The sequence below is a fragment of the Bubalus kerabau genome, chromosome 3 (genome assembly GCF_029407905.1).
Source record: "Bubalus kerabau isolate K-KA32 ecotype Philippines breed swamp buffalo chromosome 3, PCC_UOA_SB_1v2, whole genome shotgun sequence".
Lineage (NCBI taxonomy): Eukaryota > Metazoa > Chordata > Mammalia > Artiodactyla > Bovidae > Bubalus > Bubalus kerabau.
In genome coordinates, this window is record NC_073626.1 from 183,915,195 (window position 1) to 183,934,747 (window position 19,553).

Consider the following 19,553-nt stretch of genomic DNA (forward strand, 5'->3'; position numbering starts at 1 on the left):
CCCTTTTGAAAACTAGGGCCATGGGGGACCTTGGTGAGAAGGTGAAGTGTGGGGAGAGACCTGAAGAAGATGAGAAGGCAATCAATGTAGACACCCAAGGAAAGAACATTCCAGGCAGATGAAACCGCCATGGAAGTGACCGGGTCTGGAGTGAAGGAGGCAAGAAGAAGTGAGAATCTGTCTGGGGTGGCGAGGGACAGATCACGGAGGGCTCTATGGGCCCTTCTGGCTTTTGCTTTACGTCAGATGAGGGACTTCGGGGGTTCTGAGCAGAGGCAGGGCATGACCTATGTTTTAGAGGGACCTCTAGCTTCAGGGCAGGGAACAGACTAGGGGGCAGGGAGGAGGATGGGTGGAGATGTCCAGTTGGTAGTTGGGTATGTGAGTCTGGACATTAGAGAAGGGGTCCAGGCTAGAGATTGGCCAGAGAGGGCCTGGATGAAATCAACTGGAGAGAGGGAGAGAGAAGAGGAGACCAAGGACTCAGCACTGGGTCCTCTGCGGTAGAGAGGTGGGAGGTGAGCAGGAACTGGCCACAAAGCACCTGGCAAAGCAGGAAGGACACCAGGAGTCAGTGGTCTCTCTATCACATGCCCCTGGGGAAGCTGAGACCTGGGAACTGACCAATGGATTGGTGACATGGGTGTCACTCATGTGGGAGTTGGACCATAAAGAAGGTTCTATGATGAAGAATTGATGCTTTTGAACTGTAGCGCTGGAGAAGACTCTTGAGAGTCCCTTGGAGTGCAAGGAGATCCAACCAGTCCATTCTAAAGGAAATCAATCCTGAATATTCACTGGAAGGACTGATGCTGAAGCTGAAGCTCCAATACCTTGGCCACCTGATGCAAAGAGCCGACTCACTGGACAAGACCTTGATGTTGGGAAAGATTGAAGGTGGGAAGAGAAGGGGACGACAAAGGATGAGATGGCTGGATGGCATCACCAACTCAATAGACATGAGTTTGAACAAGCTCCAGGAGATAGTGAGGGACAGGGAAGCCTGGCGTGCTGCAGTCCATGGGGTCACAAAGAGTCAGACACGACTGAGCAAGTGAACAACAAGAACAACATGGCCTTGATTATGAGCAGTTTCAGTGGAACGACGGGGCAGGGGTCTGATATGAATGTGTTCATGAGAGCTCTCATGCAAGTCATCAGCAAGAGGCTGGGAGGGTCACACAGCCTGGGCATCAGAGTCAAACCAACCCAGTGACCCAGCTCTAGTCCCAGCCCTGACCCTTCCTAGCGGTGAGCCTCAGGCAGCACACCTCACCTCGTTGAGCCTTAATGTCCTCAGCTCAACAACGGGGATAAGATCCCTCTTACACCCTAGGGCTGTCAAGAATCAAATGAGATAAAGATTGCAAAAATATTTCACTCACAATGAAATGCACAAATACTCCAGTGGGAAGACAGCAGGTTTTGGATTTCAGTGCTGGCTCCACCATTCATTAGCTGCGTGATCCTGAGCTCATTTATTTAACCTCTTTGAGTCTCCGCTTCATCCTCTATAAAATGAAAATAACAACCGTACCCAACTCCTAGGGACTGCAGGGATCCAGAATTCTACACAAGCCTAAGGCGGAAGGCCTAGCACACAGTGGGCGCTCAACCAATGCATGTTCCCTGCCTCCCTGGGCTCTTGTCTCTGATATTTACAATCAGGGCCCCATGGGAGGCATAGGGAGCGCGGGACTGGACCCTGAGTTTGATTGCCAGGTCTCTGGATAAGCCATTTTTTCTAACGTCTTGGGGCCTCCATTTTTATAAGCGTAAAGCTGGTGAGCAGTTGCCTTGGCCCCTTTGTTTAGGAGGTGCCAAGTGGACAACAGGCAAAGTTCATGTATTGCGTCTGGGTGCCAGTGACATGGGAGCCCTTGTGAGTTTGTGACCCTCTCCTGGGTCAGCGTGATCAGGAAATAAATCCTCGAGATGGAAACAACAGTATCATCCAACCTGCACGGATGGGGTTCCACGGAGAAAGACTGGGAAGGCCTGGTGAAGGAGCAAAGAGCCCGAGGGAGCAGAGAGGGTGGGAATCTGAAGGCCTGTCCACCCCTCAGGGTGACCCTGGGACCCCTTTATCTGTGTGGTTGTCAGGGGCCCACCACACCTTCCTCTTCACATAAACCACGCGTCCTAGGGGCCGTGAGGAACTCTGCCAGGGTACCTCTCTTGTGGGGTGGAGACTAAGATCTCCTGTGGTTCCAGGGGTCCCTGGGTCTTGTTCCTGCGGAGGTGGAGATAAAGGGTGGGGGCCATCTAACAGGACATCACGGGACAACAAGGGGCTCCCATGAGAGCCTGGGCCAGGAGGCCGGAGCACTGAGCTCAAGTCCCGTCTCTGCCACCAAGGGCACTGTGACCCTGGGAAAGTCCGGTCCTCTCTTGGTTTCAGATTTTCTTGCCTCTAAAATGGCGCTAATAATCTTCGCCTTGTTTCTCTCATATGGGCATCATTCAGATCAAAGTATCTCATAGGGTGAGACCAAATGCTACACAAAAGCAGCCTCTAATCTTTTTCTGGAATGAGGCAGAGTGTAAGTAAATAAATACTGTACATATGTAATACATTATAATTACAAATGGCATTCCCTCCCCACCCCCAACAAGCAATGGAAACAAACCAAAATAACAAACCTCGTTTTGTACTGTGTGAAGAATTCTCATTCAGCCTGAGTTCTGATTCCAACTCGATAGCTGACAAGGTGAGTGAATCTGGGCAAGTCTCCCCATCCTCACCCTGTTCCCAAAGCCCTGGTAGAGATCAGATGCTGGTTTTGAGGGGGGCGGTTTGTAAGTCCTGCCAGTAGGGAATTAACAATAGACCATCCTCCCACCACACTCCCCTACCCAAGGAAGGCAGTCCAGGGTGTGGGAAGGGACTCAGTTCAAGCCTCTCACCTGCTGTGTGGCCTTGGGCAGCTCCCGTCCCCTCTCTGGACCTCAGTTCCCCTCTGAGGTCAAAGTTCATCCCTAGGCAGTAGGAGTGAGGGGAGCAGGGAGAAGCGGCAGGGTGGGGGCTGAGGACAAAGGGCCCCAGGGAGGAGGTGCCCCAGCAGGGCGAGGGGTGGAGGCCAGAACGGGGCCTGTGGGGCCCGAGCCAGCTGCCGCACAGCCATGAAAATCTCTTAACCACACAGAATTGTTAACGGCTCTGAAATCCTGTTGTACCACAGGCTTAGAAAGGCTTAAACTGTTAAATGCATAAACTTCCTCAATAAACGGGCTCCTCTCGCCAGATCCCGAAGCCCAGCCAGATGAAAAGGCAGCCGCTGGAGGGAGGGGAACTTCCCCCAGCTGTTTATGGTCCTGCCGGAGTGTTCTGGGGCAGCCTGTGGCCAAAGCCATCAACCTGATGCCTTCAGGGTCCCGGGTCAGTCTGGGGCTGAGAGAGGGCAGTGCTGGGGCTCCAGGGTCAGATGACCTGGGTTCAAATCCGATCCCTTCCTGGGTCACCATGGACAAGCTGCTTCACCTCTTTGAGCCTCAGTTTCCTCTTCTGTAAAACAGGGATGAGGATGCTAAACCAGTGACTGGGAGTCAGTGAGATCCTCAGTGGGGAGCTGCCTGGTCCACAGGAGATCCTTGGATGTGCTGGGTCTTAGCTGCAACACTTGGGAGCTTCGCTGTTTGTTGCAGCATTCAGGATGTTTAGTTGCGGCATGTGGGGTCTAGTTCCCAGACCAGAGATGGAACCCCGGGGACCCCTGCATTGGGAGTGTGGCGTCTTAGCCACTGGACCACCAGGGCAGTCCCTACCAAGCCTTTCTGACTCCTCCAAGAAGCAGAGGATATCAGAAGTAGGAAGCACGAGAGTGCACACCTGCCTCGGCCACCTACGAGGGGGTGGGATCTGGCCCTCGGTCTCGGTTTCCTCATCTGATGGAGAGATTCCAGAAGGTAACAGGCAGGAAGGCAGTGCGACACAGCACTTGGTTAATGCTGTGTGGGGGCTGGCAGTGGGAGCCCCTTCTCCCTGGCCAGCGGTTAACTGGGGTGGCTGCGCCCCTTTCGTGGCTCAGCATGAAGAGAGGAGGCCCATGGGGGGCTTCCCCATCCCTGAGCCTCTGCCCTGGGAGTGTGCTCCATCCTGCTAACACCTCTTGATGTGAAAGCAACTCGCCCTCCACGGCCCAGCCACGAGCTTCCCTCTTCCCCTTAGAAGCCCTTCAGCTGCCCTCTCTTTCCTATGAGGTCTTACAATCTCATGCGTGACCCCCCCACCCCCACCCCCACCCCCACCCCCAAGCTGGTTATCTGTCAAACTCTTTTTACTTCTGCCATCTCAGAGGCCCCTGGATAATCAGGAAGGTGGGCAGGGAAGGGTACCTCCAGATATCCGCCCACTCCCGGGTAATCAGTTGTCCCAGCAAATTGGAGGACGCTGGGCTCACAGTCTGCCTCTGCTTCTTGCTGCTGGCTGTGTGGCCTTGGAAGCCTTGCCGAGCCTCTCTGGACCTCAGTCTCATTTGCAAATGGAGCTCATCATACCAACCGAAGATTCAGTGAGACAATAGAGCCCGGCATATAGCACAGAGCTGGGCACCCCAGAGGCACCTTTCACCCTCAGCTCTGGCCCTCTCCAGTCCTCTGGACTTCTTTCAGCCTCTGCCTCGTTCAGCCCTCGGACACAGCGAAACTGAAGTGCTGACGGCCCCTCTGCCTTCTCCCTTGGCCAAGAAGACTTCTCCGGTGCCCCCTGTCCCCCAGAAGGCTGAGGGTCAGTGGGAGACCAGGGTTAAAAACAAAAACATCAGTATCATTTCTGACTATCTTTTTTCTGGACTAATCTCTGCCCCCGACTCCTCCCATTCTCCAAAGCCCTGGGAAAAGGGCTCCTCCTCCAGGAAGCTCGCCCCTCCCCACCCCGCCCCCCCCACCCCCCCACCACCCCGCCCAGTTGTCTCCTGACTTTCTCTGGAGTGCCCCAAGGCTATAGTTACAAATGGAGCCATATCCCCTATACCAGACTGGAAAGTTAGGAGGGCGAGAAGGGCCTTCTTCGTGTCTGCAGTCCCTATACCTGATCCAGAGATGGGCACACAGCAGGTACCTGGGAAGTGTGATTTTACTAGTGTGTTAGCTTCTTGGTCCTCTATACAAAGACTCTCCAAGAAGGAAAAAAAAAAAAAATCAGAAAATGGAGTTCAGTGAATGGATGATGGCTGGCTGGGAAGGTGGAGAAACAGGTAGATCAATGGATGGAGAGATGGATGGAAAGTCGTGAATAAAAACAGACGCTTTGAGAGCATAGAGGAAAGGGGATGTGGGGAGAGGGAGGCACTTCCAGTTTTTAAAAGCAAAGACTTGAATAGCTTGAGTGTATTGGCCAGGATTCCCATCCAATCCCCTTCCCCAAAGGCTGGTGTGTGTGGTCTCAGCCCCGGCCTGAGTCTGGGGTCGGGAGGGGTTATCTATGACCCTTCCCCCTCCCCAAGCTGGGTGTCTCCACCCTGCCCTTGAAGAGATGCTGCAGAACTTTCTGTCGGGGTGGGAGGGGCTCTGGGCTTTTCCTCCCACCCAGCATTCCAACACTCAAACCCCTTTCCCAGCACAGGCCTCGCCAGCTGGACGCCGCCTCCTCTTCACCCTGAGACTGACCGCACCCCACCCCCACAGACTCACCAGACACAGCTGGGCCACTGGTCCAGCTTCTGTGGGAAGGGCTGGAGCTGAGAGCAGGGTGGGAAGGAGGCCACCCTGAGGGTGGCCCAGGAGCCAGCTCTGAGGGCCCAGAGAGGATCTCTGACCCCGGTCCCTCCCTACCTTGGCTGGGGAAGCACAGGATTCTAGAATTAAAACAGAAAATAAAGCCACAGGCAGAATATCCCATGCTGGTGAGTATGTGGGGAAACAGACACTCCTGAAGGCTGCTGCCAGGAGGGTAACTCAGCCCAGTGTTTCTGGAGGGTGTGCCAAAAGCTCTAAAAAAAAGTACATACCCTTTGACCCCACAATTCCACACCAGGACACATATCCTACACAAATACCCGGAGCAGTGCAGAAAGGCAGAGGGACCATGAAATTCATCTCAGCATTTAAGATAGTGAAAAACTAAGCAATCTACATGTGGATCACCAGAGGATTGGTAAAAAAAAATTATCGTACAGATAGCCTATGGAATTCTAAGAGCCTTCCCACATGATCCAACATGACGTTGAAAAACGCCCACAAAATACTAGTAAGTCAAAAATTCTCATGTATTCCCAAAAGGAATCTATTTTTTCTTTTAAAAAAAATCAATATGTGTAAATACACATAAACACACCTCGAAGGATCCACATCAGTCTGTTAACAGTGGTTACTCTCTGTGTTATTTTAATTTTCACCTTTTGGCTTATCAGCAATTTCTAAAGATTCTGCAAATAACCTGTATTGCTTTTGTGATAAGGAAAAGTTATTTTTTCCTCAAAATAAAAAAAAAAAGCTCATTGGGAGGAAAAAAAAAAAAGCTCTCAGGCAAGTTTGTAAAAGTTCTTATTTTTCTGACACTTTTCTAGGTATTTTCTCATTTACTTTGCACAGCAGTCCATCTGTTTATTCTGTTTTGCAGATGAGAAAACAAAGATCAGGAGAGGGTCCATGGCTTGCCCAAGGTCACACAGCTAGCAAGAGGTAGGACTGGGGTTTGAAACCAGGTCTCCAAGACCAAGGTCAAGGAGAGGCCACGGGTGAGGGAGAGAGCAGGGCCAGGGGCTGCCAAGCAGGGCAGGGGGAGGAGAAGGAGAGGCTGAGAGGGGAAGCCCGGGGCAGCTGGGAGCTGGGAAGTCTAAGCTGGAGCCAGCTGATCAACATGTGCGTGCAACCATCCCCCCCCACCCCCCCGCAATCCACTGGCTCACAGCCCCTCTCCCTGTCCAAGCTAAATATTAAAAATCCCCTTACACCCTGAGAGCATCGCAGAGATCACACTCACTGTGGAACTCTCTCCAGACCCCTTCGAGACGCACGTCTTCCATTGGGAGAGAGAGAAGGGCAGGGTCCCCAGTGGTTTCTGGGCTGGAGGGGGGGGTGCCCACACATGGGCAGGGAGGGGCAAGTAGGAGTTTCATTAGGGAAGGAGAGGCCAAGATAAAACTTGGAGAAACTGAGGCCGGGACACGTTCCCAATCAACCCCATCAACATCTGGAAAGAGTCAGGCGAATGGACTCAGGGCTGGGGTGCAGCAGCTGCTGCAGAGGTTGGGGGGGCGGATTCCCGGGTCACCCTCCTGCCCCCTGAACCCCGGCCCCAGCAGATCCGCTGGTGGCAGGCCCCAGTGGGGACTGTGCTACCAAGGGGGCTGGGGACCAGGGAAGCCAGAGAAGGCAGAGGCTTCTGCAGACAGTCCCTGGAGTCTCCCACCCGCCATCGCTATGGCCAGTGCAGGCTCAGATTCGGCACTCAGCGAACCGTGAATAGATGAATCAAGGAGAGAAAGCCCCACTCCCAGTAGGATGCTGGACACTCACCAAACATGCCCTGTACTGTCACACCATGAGCCTTTGTTCATGAGGCTTCTTGACCACGAGTTCCTTCCCTCCCTTCACCCATCCAAATCCTACTCACTCCTGAAGGCCTACTTCAAATGCCACCTCCTCCTTGAAGCCCTCCCAGATGTCCCATCAGAAAAGATGGCCTTCTTCCATCAAAGTACTTGGCCTGGACAGATCTCATTTCTGGAAGGACCATGCTCTGCCTTGTTCCTCTGAGTCTGAATCCTCTGCTCACCCAGGAGCCACTTGAGGCCAAACCCTGAGTCTCAGGCACTCTCTTCCAACCATCCCAGGTCAGCCCTAGTCAGCTCAAATCACACCTCGTCCAAGAAGCCTTCTCTGAATCACCCGGCTAAAGCAGATCCTCCTTTTAATCTCTACTGTTACACATTATATCTTTCTTTTCACTCCTCACAGTTTGTAACTATTTACTTGCTTATTTACTTTATTTCCTCCATCTTCCTCTGTCCACCCACCTGGGCCAACAACTCTGGGAGGGTAGTGAATTTGCCCTCTTGTTCACTTTGATGTTCCCTAGGACTGGCATATGCCTGGCTCATAGAAGGTACTCAGTAAATACCTGTTAGAAGGCTAACTGGTGCACAGAAGGTACCCAGGACATGCTGGTTGAGGGGTTAACTGGGCCCCTCCCCTGCTCTCCCCACTGTGCCAGGCACACAATAGGCTCCAGAGCAAGTTGGTCTGATTGAATCAGTTTAGCCCATAGTTTCAGGAACCACTGAGTGCATTAGAATAGCCAGTCCACCATTATTCACCACAGCCCACCCCTGCGATCGCTGCCACGCCCCAAGAGGACTCATCTACTCCTTCTCTGCCAAGTTTTCTCTAACTTGCATTTCTTTGAGAAAGCAAGAGATTATTTCCCCATCATATTATGCTTCAACCTTAACTAGATCTTTCTAAACCACACCCTCCCAGAGATTCTGCTAAGGTCCCCTCCCACGCTTTAGGGTGGATGCTCCCTGGGGTGGTGGTGGGGCTGGGCCTGTGGTCATTGCCTGGCCTTGAGTCCTGCTTGGTCTGGCCAAGGATGTGTTAACACATCACGATGTCTGAGTTAAGAGTCCTGTTATAGAAGCATCAGGGCTGCTTGTTTTTAAAAAATGCCGATTCTTGGCGTCAGCTCCGAGGCACAGAACCAGACCTGGGATGAAGTTTGCACCAGACCCAGGAATCTGCATTTTAAGAGACTTGTCAATGGTTCTGGAGGGAGGAAGAGAAAAGGTGGAGAATCCCTGAGCTGGAGATGGGCGAGCACTCTGCCGACCACTTGGATGGGAGCTGTAATTACCATTCCGACACGTCTCGGGCTGGTGGGGCCAGCGCCTCTGGGGCCTGGGCTGAAGCAGCCCCACATCTGGGTGGCTGCACACAGGCCATGGCAGCAGCTGGTGTCCTTCTGGCTCCCTGAGCTCATTAATCACACCCTGACTGGCCTCCACTCACGTCCAGCAGCCGGCGGGGTAGGCTGGGCCTGGGCTGGGGGTTGCGGTAGGGGGAAGCCAGCCCTGGACACACCCTGCCCTCGTATTACCTCGAGCCCCCACCACTTGCAAGAAGCAGCCCAGAATGATCCTGTGACAGGCAACCTCTGCCTTGGCCCCAGGGACCCTACCTCCTGGCATTCACACCCCCATGTAATTCTCTCCCCTGGAGCAAGGACTGAATCGGGTGACTCACTTTTAATGAAGAGAACTTGGGAGAAGTAATGAGACGTCCCTTCTGAAAGCGAGAGGATCAAAAGATTGTGGCTTCTGTCGTGGGTACTCTCTCATACTCTGGGGAAGCCGCTGCACATGCGAGAGGCCCGTGTGGGAGGGGCTGAGGCCTGCCAACAAACATGGGCAGGAACGTGGAAGGAGATCCTTCCCTGGTCAAACCTCCAGATGCAACCTCAGGAGAGACCCTGAGCGAGAGGCACCCATCCATCAAGCCATCCATGCCTGATTCCTGACCCTAAGAAACTGAGAGATAACACGTGCTTTCTGCTTTAAGCAGCTAAATATGGGGGTAACTTGCTATGCAGCGATAACTAACATACCTCCTCATCAAGGCACCCCTCCAATCATGGTTCTTCTTACCTCCCTCCTTGTGCCCTGAGCCATAGCCACACCAAACAACTGACCAGTCCCTCTAATGAGCCACACTGATTTATGTCCTCCGGCCTTTACTTATGCCAATCCAACCTCCAGAAGGTCGGGGCCACCTGGTCAATGCCTCCTTCTCCCAAGACTCAGCTCCAATGGCACCTCCTCTCAGAAGCCCTCCCTTTTTGGATGCCCATCATGGCCTGGACTATTCCTATTAAAACAAATCTGACACAGTCTCACTCTTGATCATTTACAGCTGGTCCTCTCTGCTAGATCATGAGCTCCTAGAAGGCAAGGCCACAGTTGGATTCTTCCGTCTTACCTGGTGCTCAGCACAAGGTCTGACACAGAGGAGGGGCGGGGAAGGTTGGAGGAGTGAGTAACCGGTGGACAGTGAGGACTGAATCTGTTCCCCACGGCCTGTCACCCCCGCCATCTCCCAAGGTGGTGCGTTTTCACACTCAAGTACAGAAAACCAGATGCGTTGTCTTCCCCGAGAAATCAGCCTTTTCTCCCCATTTTCCCATTTCCTTCCCCAGATCATCAAGGCTCTGTAAACTGGAATTTCTGGTTCCTCTGAGTCCTTTCCCTGCTCTCTTTCCAACTTGTCTCCACATCTCATCAGTTCACTGCCAAAACACCCTTCGACTATACTCCTCCTCTTCCCCAGCACTGGGGATGCCCAGTCAGGCGTCACCATCTCCTAAGATCACTGCAGCAGCTTCCCCAGAGGCCACTGCTCCTGTCTCTCACAGACCCACTTCTCCTCCCAGGGATCGTTAACATGCTTCCTCCAAGGGCTGGAGGGAGGTGTCCCGGAGATGGTGGATATGATAGAATTTCATAAGGGTGAGGATCACCGTAGCTTCCCCAGGCTCAATTTTAACTGACTTTCAAGGCTCCTGGGCTAGCATGTGGAACACTCCAGGATTCAATTCCAGTTGGAAAGGCAAGAGGAACTGGCGCAAGTAGGCTTCAAGTCTCCTATGCTGTCACCATCGACCACCACAGCTCACAGTGCAGAGAATCTGTGCCATGCTGGGCTTCATATGTAGCATCCCATTTAGTTAACATTTATTAGGTTTTTACTAGAAGTCATTATAAGTGGTTTACAGGTTTTGAGGTCTTGAATCCTCACAACTATTCTATGAGAGAGGGTTTCACACTTGATTCAAGATATCCAGCTGGTAACTGGCAGGGCTGGGATTTGTACTCAGCTCTATCTACCTTTATAGGCTTCTCACCACCACACAGTACCTTTTACAACTTCTTCCATTTGCAAAGCAGCTTTGCGACTCTTGGCTGTCATCAAATACCACCTGTACTATTGTTGACTTAACATTTTTCCTTAAATTAACTTAAAGGGCACAGTGGTTAAAAGGGTGGTTTGGAATCACACGACCTGGTAAGCCCCCAGGCCGCCTCTGCTTACTCCCTGTATGAACTCTCTGAGCTCTGACTTCTTCCTAAAAGATGGGATGTTCCTTCACAGGGTGGTTGCGAGGATTAAGAGTTCGACACGTAAAGTGCTCGGCACACAGTAAAGATAGCTCACAGTGGGGCTGTACTTTCCCATTTCTCTGGATTGGAAGTAATCACATTACTTGGCCACTGAAATGTGGACAGGCATGACATATGAGCCATTCTGGGGGGTGGGGGGTGCTTTAGAGCCTATATACAATCTGTCTTACTTGCTCCTTCCCTCTGCCTGGTGATCACAACATTCCAAAGAGCGGCTCCTCCATCTGCTTGGCTCCCAGAGGGAGGAATCCCAAGCTGACTCACGATGGACATGCAGCATTAAGTGGGAAATAAACGTTTATTGTTTTGTTACTTCAGCATGGCTTGGCCTATACTGACTGATACCGCAAAAGCTCAATGAACGTGCTCTTATCAATATCATTTACTACGACTTACACATTTTCCCAAGCTGACTCTTTGTGGACATGAGGCATTAAGCGCAATATAAACTTTTACTGCTTTGTCACTTCAGCATGGCTTGGCCTATATTGACTGACACAACAAAAGTTCAACTCATATTATCTTATCGATGTTTTTTACTACGGCGTACATGTTTTCTTAAAAAGGAAACCACGTCACTTTTGTGAATGAAGAAACAAAGCACCACTTGCTATCATTAATATTCACATAGTAGTTAAAATGAGAAACATTTATCCTCATACCAACAAAAATCAGCGGGCACACCCCCTGCAGTGTCTGCACGCACCACCATTCATGAAGCGGTGTTCAACGCCTCCCTCCAAGAAGCTGAAAAGTGGCTATAGATTCGGAAACTCTGGCTGCAGAGGGCCTCCCGCTCAGCTCCAGGCCTCTGCCCTGACCAGCCTGCCCTCCTAGCTGCCAGGCTCAAGGCTGCAGCCGATACCAATGCCCCATGCGCTTGTGGGGGGCACCTGTCCCACCGCGGCCCTTACCTCGGCAGACCGTGCCATTCTCCACGGCCTCGAAGCCCGCCTTGCACATGCAGCGCCCGATGGGCACCAGCCACTCGCCATCCCCGTTGCAGTAGAGCTTGATGGGCACATCCACCTCCTCTGCGTTGGCGATGCAGCTGCCCCGGGCGGCCACCAGCGACGTGCTCTCCGCCCCCGACAGCGTCTCCTGGAAGACGGCGCCATTCTGGATGATGCGGGGGCACTTCCGGTAGAAGACGCGCACGGCAATGAGGGACATGCAGCCGCCGTAGTCCTGGAAGGCCAGATAGAAGCCGCTGCGGGACACGGGCCCGAAACTCCGCACCTCGGTGTTGATCTTCATGACCCGGCCGCCCAGGTCCACCTGGGAGAAGCTCTCGTCGGCAGCAATGGTGTCCACCTTCACCCACGGGTTCTCCATCCAGGTGGGGAAGGTCTTGGTGGCCGAGTCGAAGTCGGCCTCGTAGTAGTAGAGGTTGAAGGTCTCCTTGCAGGAGCCGGGCACACTGGGGATGCTACTGCAGTCTCGCACGGAGAACTTCATCTCCACGTGGATGCGATGGGCGCCCCGGCGCCGGATGAACTTGGTCCGTAGCCAGTTGTTCTGGCTCGACTCAAACACATTGCATACCTGGTACGTGCGGATGGTGTTCATGTTCTCATCGTAGCCACTCACCTCTTCCCACTGTGGGTGAAATGCCAGTCAGGTGGTGCAGCTAGGGGCTGAGCCCCAGGGAACATCCTAGGGTGGAGGGCACAGACTTTTCCTTAGGGGATCCTCCAGCCGTGAAGGCGGCAGGCAGGACACCTACCATCAGGGGCCTCCTCATCTCACAGGGGGAGGCACAGACTCTACCTAAGGGATCTCCCAGTTTGATGATGGAGACACGATGCCTAGCATCAGAAAAGCCCCAAACTGAGCAGGAGACTTGGCTCTGGCCCTGAGGAATTCCCCGCTCTACGCAGGAGATGCGCCAATCTGACAGGAAGGGCACACGTGCTGCTCTTGGTGGTATTCCCCTAATCCACGTGGGAGATGTGACCCTTACCCCCCAGGGGTAACTAATCTGGTAAAGAAGTCACGCCCCCCCCCCCCCCCCCCCGCTGTTCCTGGGAAGCTCCCAACGGAAAGGAAACCAGGGAGAGACTGAAAGCGCACGAGGTATGTGCTTGAGGAGCGACCAGTCTGCTGGAGGAGGCAGGGCTCTGTCTGCCTGGAGCGCCCCGCCTGACCAGGCAGACGCAGCCCTTGCCCTTGGGGATCCTCAGCCCAACGGACGATAAGCCCTCACCCCCATAACAGAAACATGAGGCCTTTTCCCTGCGAGAGTAGTTAATACAGAGACTGGAGGGAGACCTCCCCGTCTTCCTGCCTGGGGTCATTGCTTGGGCACCTCACCAGGCCCCGGCCTGGGCACTTACCCACCCAGCTGTGAGCTCCCCACTCCCACTGCTGGAGGGGGCTTGGCAGGGCCGAGGAAAGCTGGGAACAGAAGGGCAAAGACCGTGTTCCATGCACAGATGCTCACTCGCAGGCCGAGCCTTTGTTCACCCTTTCACACCCCCTCGAGCACCTCTCTATCCAGCCTTCTGGAACCTCCAGGAGCGGAGTCTCCCTCCGGCCGCTGTATCCAGGTTCACCAACTCTCCCTTGGGCCTTTGGGGACAGCCTGCTGAAATGAGTGCCAGGCACGCCCAAGCCCTCTTGGTCTGGTCTTCCCCAGTGGGTCTGAGAGCTTGCTGGGATCAGTTCCCTGATCCCTCCTTCTCTTGCACCCTTCTTTCGTGCTGGGTTGGCTTCACCTGGGGCAGGCCCAAAAAAGGGCCCCAACAAGCAGGGTGAACCCGTGCCGAGCCCAGGGTGGGCGCTGTAATAGCATATCATTTCTTTGTCATGATTACCACATGTGGGAAGCACAGTTATCCCCATTTTACAGATGAGCAAGTAGAGACCAGAGACGTGCAGTCACACACGGGCACTTGACCCCAGGTCATACAGAGCCAAACTCAGACCCATGCGCATGCTTGTCCACACTGCCTCGAAACACAAGGACCCAGCAGTGGGCTTTGTTCCAGCTCTGCTAACTTGGGGTGTGACCTTAGGCAAGTCACTGCCCCGCTCTGGGCCTCTATTTCCCCAACTGCCAGAAGTGACTGTTGGGGGGAGGGTAAGCAGTCGGAGAGGCGTCACCCTTGCGTGGGTGCTCTTTGTCTTTCTGCCTCCCTCAGATTCTCCGGGCCCAGCCTGCGCGGGGCGGGGCGGGGCGGTGGCTGTGGCTGCCGTGAAGGGCGAGCATGTGTGAGCAAGGCCGAGCGGGCCCAGCCACTCCTTCAGTGGCGGCTCTGAAGCTCCCTACATTGCATTTAATTTTTTTTTTTTTGGTGGCACCATGTGACAAAGTCAGCCCCTTGTTACAATCACTGCTCTTCTTCAGAACTTAATTAGAGCACTTAATTAGAGCACTCTGCCTTTCTCCCCTCTCTCTAATTAACATGCGGAGGCCCTGCAGCCTAAACACCCCAAATAATTGCGTCCGGGGGCCCTGCAGCCCAGCCTGGCCTCATTACTGGCAGGGTGGGGCTGTGGGCCCAGCCGCCTTCGCAGATGGAAAATTGGTGACAAGAAAGAGCCACAGAAAGAGGCCTGACCCTGGGGCCCTGCCTATTGAGAGCACAGGCCTGAGGGGGGTAGCGGAGGATGCAGTTCCTTGGGGTAGCAGCTGAGTCCCCATGGAAGAGCTGGGATGGGGGAGCGGGGGCTGGGGGAGCCCCGAGCCCTCACCAGAGACCAGGGGGGTGAGGAGGGGCTGATATCAGAAAGGATGGTGATGAGGATGATGCCGGCGACAGCTCCCACAGCCACTTGCCACTGGGAGCCCCTTCTGCGTCAGGCGCTATGCTGGATACTTTGCAGAAAAACCTCACAACAATTCTATGAGGAAGACATGATCACCACCATTTGATACACGAGGAAGCTAAAAGCTCAGGCAGGTTAAGGAACTGGCCCCCCAGTCACACAGCTGGTAAGTGGCAGAATTGGAATGGCTTCCCTGGTGGCTCAGGTGGTTGAAGCAAGGTGGGAGACCTGGGTTCAATCCCTGGGTCGGGAAGATCCCCTGGAGGAAGGAAATGGCAACCCACTCCAGTACTATTGCCTGGAAAATCCCATGGACAGAGGAGCCTGGTAGGCTACAGTCCATGGGGTTGCAAAGAGTCAGACACGACTGAGAGACTTTCTTTCTTCAGGGGTCTGACTCCACAGCCTATAGGTAACTGCTGGGCTGGTTGTTGTGAGAAGAAAGAGGAATCTCAAACTGCGCCGGATTCTTTTTTTTTTTGGCGGGGGGGTGGGGAGGGGAGGGGGGGGGTGGCATATGTGCCACGTGCCATGTGGAATTTTAGCTCCTGGACCAGGGATCGAACCTGTGCCCTTGCAGTGGAAGCAGAGTCTTAACCATTGGACCACCAGGGAAGTCCTTGTGCCTGATTGTGTTCCTGGGAAGCTCATAGCCTACGTGGGCTCAGACCACAGGACCCAAGGAAGTGTGATGGTAGGAGCTCAGGAAGGTGAAATCTAGTGTGGTGGGAACCCAGAGGACTAGGTCACAGCCTTGGTTACAAACCTGAGCTCTCATCACTTACTAGCTGTAGGGTCCCCGGCAGGTGGCTAGAGCTCTCTGAGCTTCAGTTTCCTCATCTGTAAAATGGAGGTGGTTCCTTCCCACAGGACTGGAGATGATGTGTGTAAAGGTGCTTTGATACAGTATGACACCCAGTGCACACTCAGGAACTGACCATTCACTTTCCCTATCTGTAAAACAGGGGTTGTGAGTACCCACTTCTCAGCCTCACTCTTAGAATTCTATAGGACAAGAGCTAAAAGCATCCAGCCTGTTGTCACGGTAACTGGTACTGGATCAATGGTAGGGGACCAGTAGGGTGGGGCAATGAGAGCACAGGTCCTGGGACCTGAAGGAGGGGAAGGGGCTCGAATGGGGTGGGGTAGGGCATCCAGGCCCCGCAGCAGAACCGGAGGTATCCTGGAGACCAGGCAGGGTTTGAGGACCACTGACTTACCCCCGATGGAGGATGCACAATCCAGCCCAGCTCCGCCGTCGCTGTGGTTGAATCCATCAGTGTTTCTGTGGAGACAGCAGAGTCACTCATGAGCTGCCTACAAAGCACGGTCAATCACCAAGAACGTCCCTCTTAAGGGCCGTCTGTACAGAGGAGCCACCTACTTCCTTGCTCCAAACAAGCACTTGGTCTAACCCTGTAGACTACCCTCCCTTGAGGTCCTACCTCTCACTCCATGATCCCGCCCACTCCCACACTCCAGCCAATCATCTGAGTCTATTCCTCTAGACTCCACTCCTTAAACCCAACTCCAGCCCTTCTACACATGGTCATGCCCCACCCTCTCAGCCAATCACATCCCTCCAATCTAGGTATTACCTTCCTTTACTGGGGAAGGGTCTTAACCTGGGGTCTCCTGGATGGGCTTCAGAGAGTCCTCAAGAAATTTCAAATTTTTCCTTCAAAATGAGGGTCCTGTTTGCTTTTCTGTGTGCATCAAATTCTCACCAACTGGAATGCTGGCCTTATAGAGGCCTCCTTTGGGACCCAGCCAAGCTGTCTCATTTATCCCAATTTTGCCATCTGCCCCATGCCTCCCATCAGGGATACCGTTCCCCTTTCTCCAGGAACTGGGAGTCTCCATCGTGTCCTCATCCCTGGGCCCCCTCCCCCGGGGCTCAGCCAACTCTGTCCCAAGGACAGGGCCCTGGGGATGGAGGGGTGGCAGGGGTGAACACCGTGTCCAGTGGGGCCAGCCCATCACCTGCCCTCTGGGGGTTCAGAAAACTCAGATCAGCTTCTGACCCAGCTGGGCCCTACTTGCTTCCCATTATTCTAGCTGGAGGGAAGGAACCATCCAGTCAATGACAAAGAAGACCCACAGGGCCAGAAAGATCTCCATTCACTCCCTGATCGGGCTCAGCACCCCTCCCCTCTCCCCCCTTTCCTGCCACAGGGGATTCAAAATGCTTTTTGAACTGAACTGTGATGCACTGAGTAGATTTAAATTGCTTGGGCATTCAATCCACAAATATATCCTGATGTACATTATGTACCCAAGCACTCAGGGTACCCTGAGGGTGACTAGCAAAGCCCTTCTAAGGGAGCAGTTCACAGTCTGGTGGCAGAGATAGGGTGTGAATACAAAGAGTTGTCAGAGGGTAGGCGGAGAGACCTAGGGGATCACAGCTGGACCTTCCACACCCCCTAGGTGAGCAAATGTGAGTGGGAGGCAATGCTTGCTGCTAAGCTCCCATCCTGCACCCAGGACAGACATCACTAATCAATGCCCACACTCTGTGAGTACACAGGGCTTCTCGCCACAGTGCTCCAGGAAACCACCACCCACCATCTGAGATCCTATCTCTGGTCTAATCTAACAGCCTCATTTTGGAAATAGGGCAACTGAGGCACAGAGAGGGGAAGAGGCTTCCTAAAGATCACCCAGGAGTTGGTGGCAGAGTGGGAGGTGAGGGTCCCCTGCCTCCTACCCTGTAAACTTCTAGACACTTCGTTTGATGACCTGGGTTGAATGAACTAGGGCAAGGAGAGTTGGGGCAGAGGGAAGTGTCCAGGTTGCTGTCAAGGTCGAAATGGGAGGAACAATGTCTTGAACCAGGCAGGGGCGTTTCGGATGGGAGGGTGGGAAAGAAGGAAGTGTTGAGCCAGAGGTGACCCCAGTCAGACCCGCGGGCTGACAAGAGAGGATGCGGCAGTGTCCCCATGACCGCCTGTGGCTCGAGTTTGCGGTCACTGTGTCCCTTTGCACTGGGGGCTGGTGGGTGGCGGGGAGGAGGGTGCCAGGGATGGTGGAGTCCAGTGCCAAGGGCGTCCTTTTGATGGCAAATTGGAGGGAAGTTCTATTGTGCTGCTTTGGAGCTTAAAAAAGGGTTCCTTTTCACACTCCGAATACTACAGATTTTTCTTCCTGGAGAGAACAAGGGCTGAACTTTTAACCTGTTTTCTCTCATCGGCCTCAGCCAGAGACGCGCCAAGCCGGGCTCTCTGCCTGGGCCCGAGGAGCAGCTGCTGGGAGCTGTGCGCAACAAGGGAGAGAGGAGACTGCGCTTGGGACCAGAGAGGGGTTGGTGGGGGAGGCAAACCCGCCAAGCAGGTGGCCCCACCCCTTGGCTGGATTCTTGGGCTGACCCAGAGGCCAAGCGCTAGAGGATTCCACAGCCCAGAGGAGGGACTGCGAACGGACGTCCTCCACGCCTGGGTGGAAACTCGGGCCCAGAGAGGTGCAAAGGACTGGCCAAAAGTCACACGCTAAAAGCTGGTCCTCAAACTCTGGGCTCCCAGGGAGTTCAGGTTTGGGGCTCCACTGTTCCTCTCCTCTGCCTCCCACCACAACTGGAACCAGCAAGGGGAGGATCTCAGAAGGAAGTCAACGGGCTGTTTGGTCATAGACTGGAAGAGGCTAAGAGGAGGGGCCAGCTTGCAGGTCCGCTGGGGAGGACGCAGAAGGCGGCCCCTACGCTCCTTTCTCACCAAGCCGGTCCTGGGCTCTGCCTGGAAGGCTGTTACCCCCCTGGAGCCACGGCAGGAGGGAACCCTCAGGGTGCTTTCCCCACAACTTCCCCTTGGCCTTTGCCTTTCCATGTCCACATCACCCTCCACCCTCTGCAAAAAAGGCAGGTAAGCAGAGCAGATGGACTGGGACTGGGAGGTCAGACTTCAATTCTAATACCTTTTCTGCCACCTTGGACTTGCAACCTTTCTAAGCTTCAGTCTCCTCACCTACAGAAAGGCCATAATACCTTGTGGAGGAGAATAGGAGAGCTAAGTGAGATGGGAGGGTTCTTAGCTTGCAGCCCAGCCCAAGCAGATCATCAGTAAGTGGCGGCTATTCTTTTTTCAGATCCAGCATGGTGCGTTTTGGCTGACCCTGTGCTGGCGTACACACATCGTTTCCTTTGGGCTCATCAGGTGGCCCCTGCAAGTGAAGGCGAGTCCAAGCAGCTCCCCCCACACCCCAGACCACGCCTGCCAACATCTGATGGACATCAGCCTCTCGTTCGAGGGTTGAGGCCTCCAGGGAGCCCCTCCTGGTCTGTCTGATGCCGCTTTCCTGGAATGCCCTGGTTTCCTCTTTGTTCCTCTTAACCAAGTACTGAAGTTCAAGCTCAGTTTCCCTGGGAACCTGGGTGGGTTCAGCAAGCCATGCCCTATTTCCATCACCAGCACTTCCCTCCTCCCCATAACACCCCAGACCTTGCCCCTCTGTTCTCAAAAATCTACAGAGGGAGAGAACTCATGTTCACTAAGACCAGAGACCCTGTCTATTAGGAGCCAGAAAAACTCACCAACATTCTCACAGTGATGCCAAGAGATAACTGATACTGTCCCATTTCACAGATGAGAAAACTGAGGTTTACAGAGGCTTAGGGACTTGCCCGGGGTCACACAACTATTCCATTTACAAGCTGTGCTCCAGCTACACGCACAG

At 53.9% G+C, this 19,553-nt stretch overlaps 1 protein-coding gene across 1 annotated transcript in view; it reads right to left on the minus strand.

The window, feature by feature from the left end:
- The window catches only part of EPHB2 (EPH receptor B2), a 139,578-nt gene extending 123,315 nt beyond the window's left edge, over positions 1-16,263 (minus strand). The window contains exons 1-2 of the mRNA XM_055574203.1: positions 16,106-16,263; positions 12,029-12,713 (exon numbers count right to left, since the gene is read on the minus strand). Coding sequence (XP_055430178.1) covers positions 12,029-12,713; positions 16,106-16,195 — 775 coding nt within the window. The 5' untranslated portion in view covers positions 16,196-16,263. The remainder of the gene's footprint in view (positions 1-12,028; positions 12,714-16,105) is intronic.
- Positions 16,264-19,553: the final 3,290 nt, after the last annotated feature.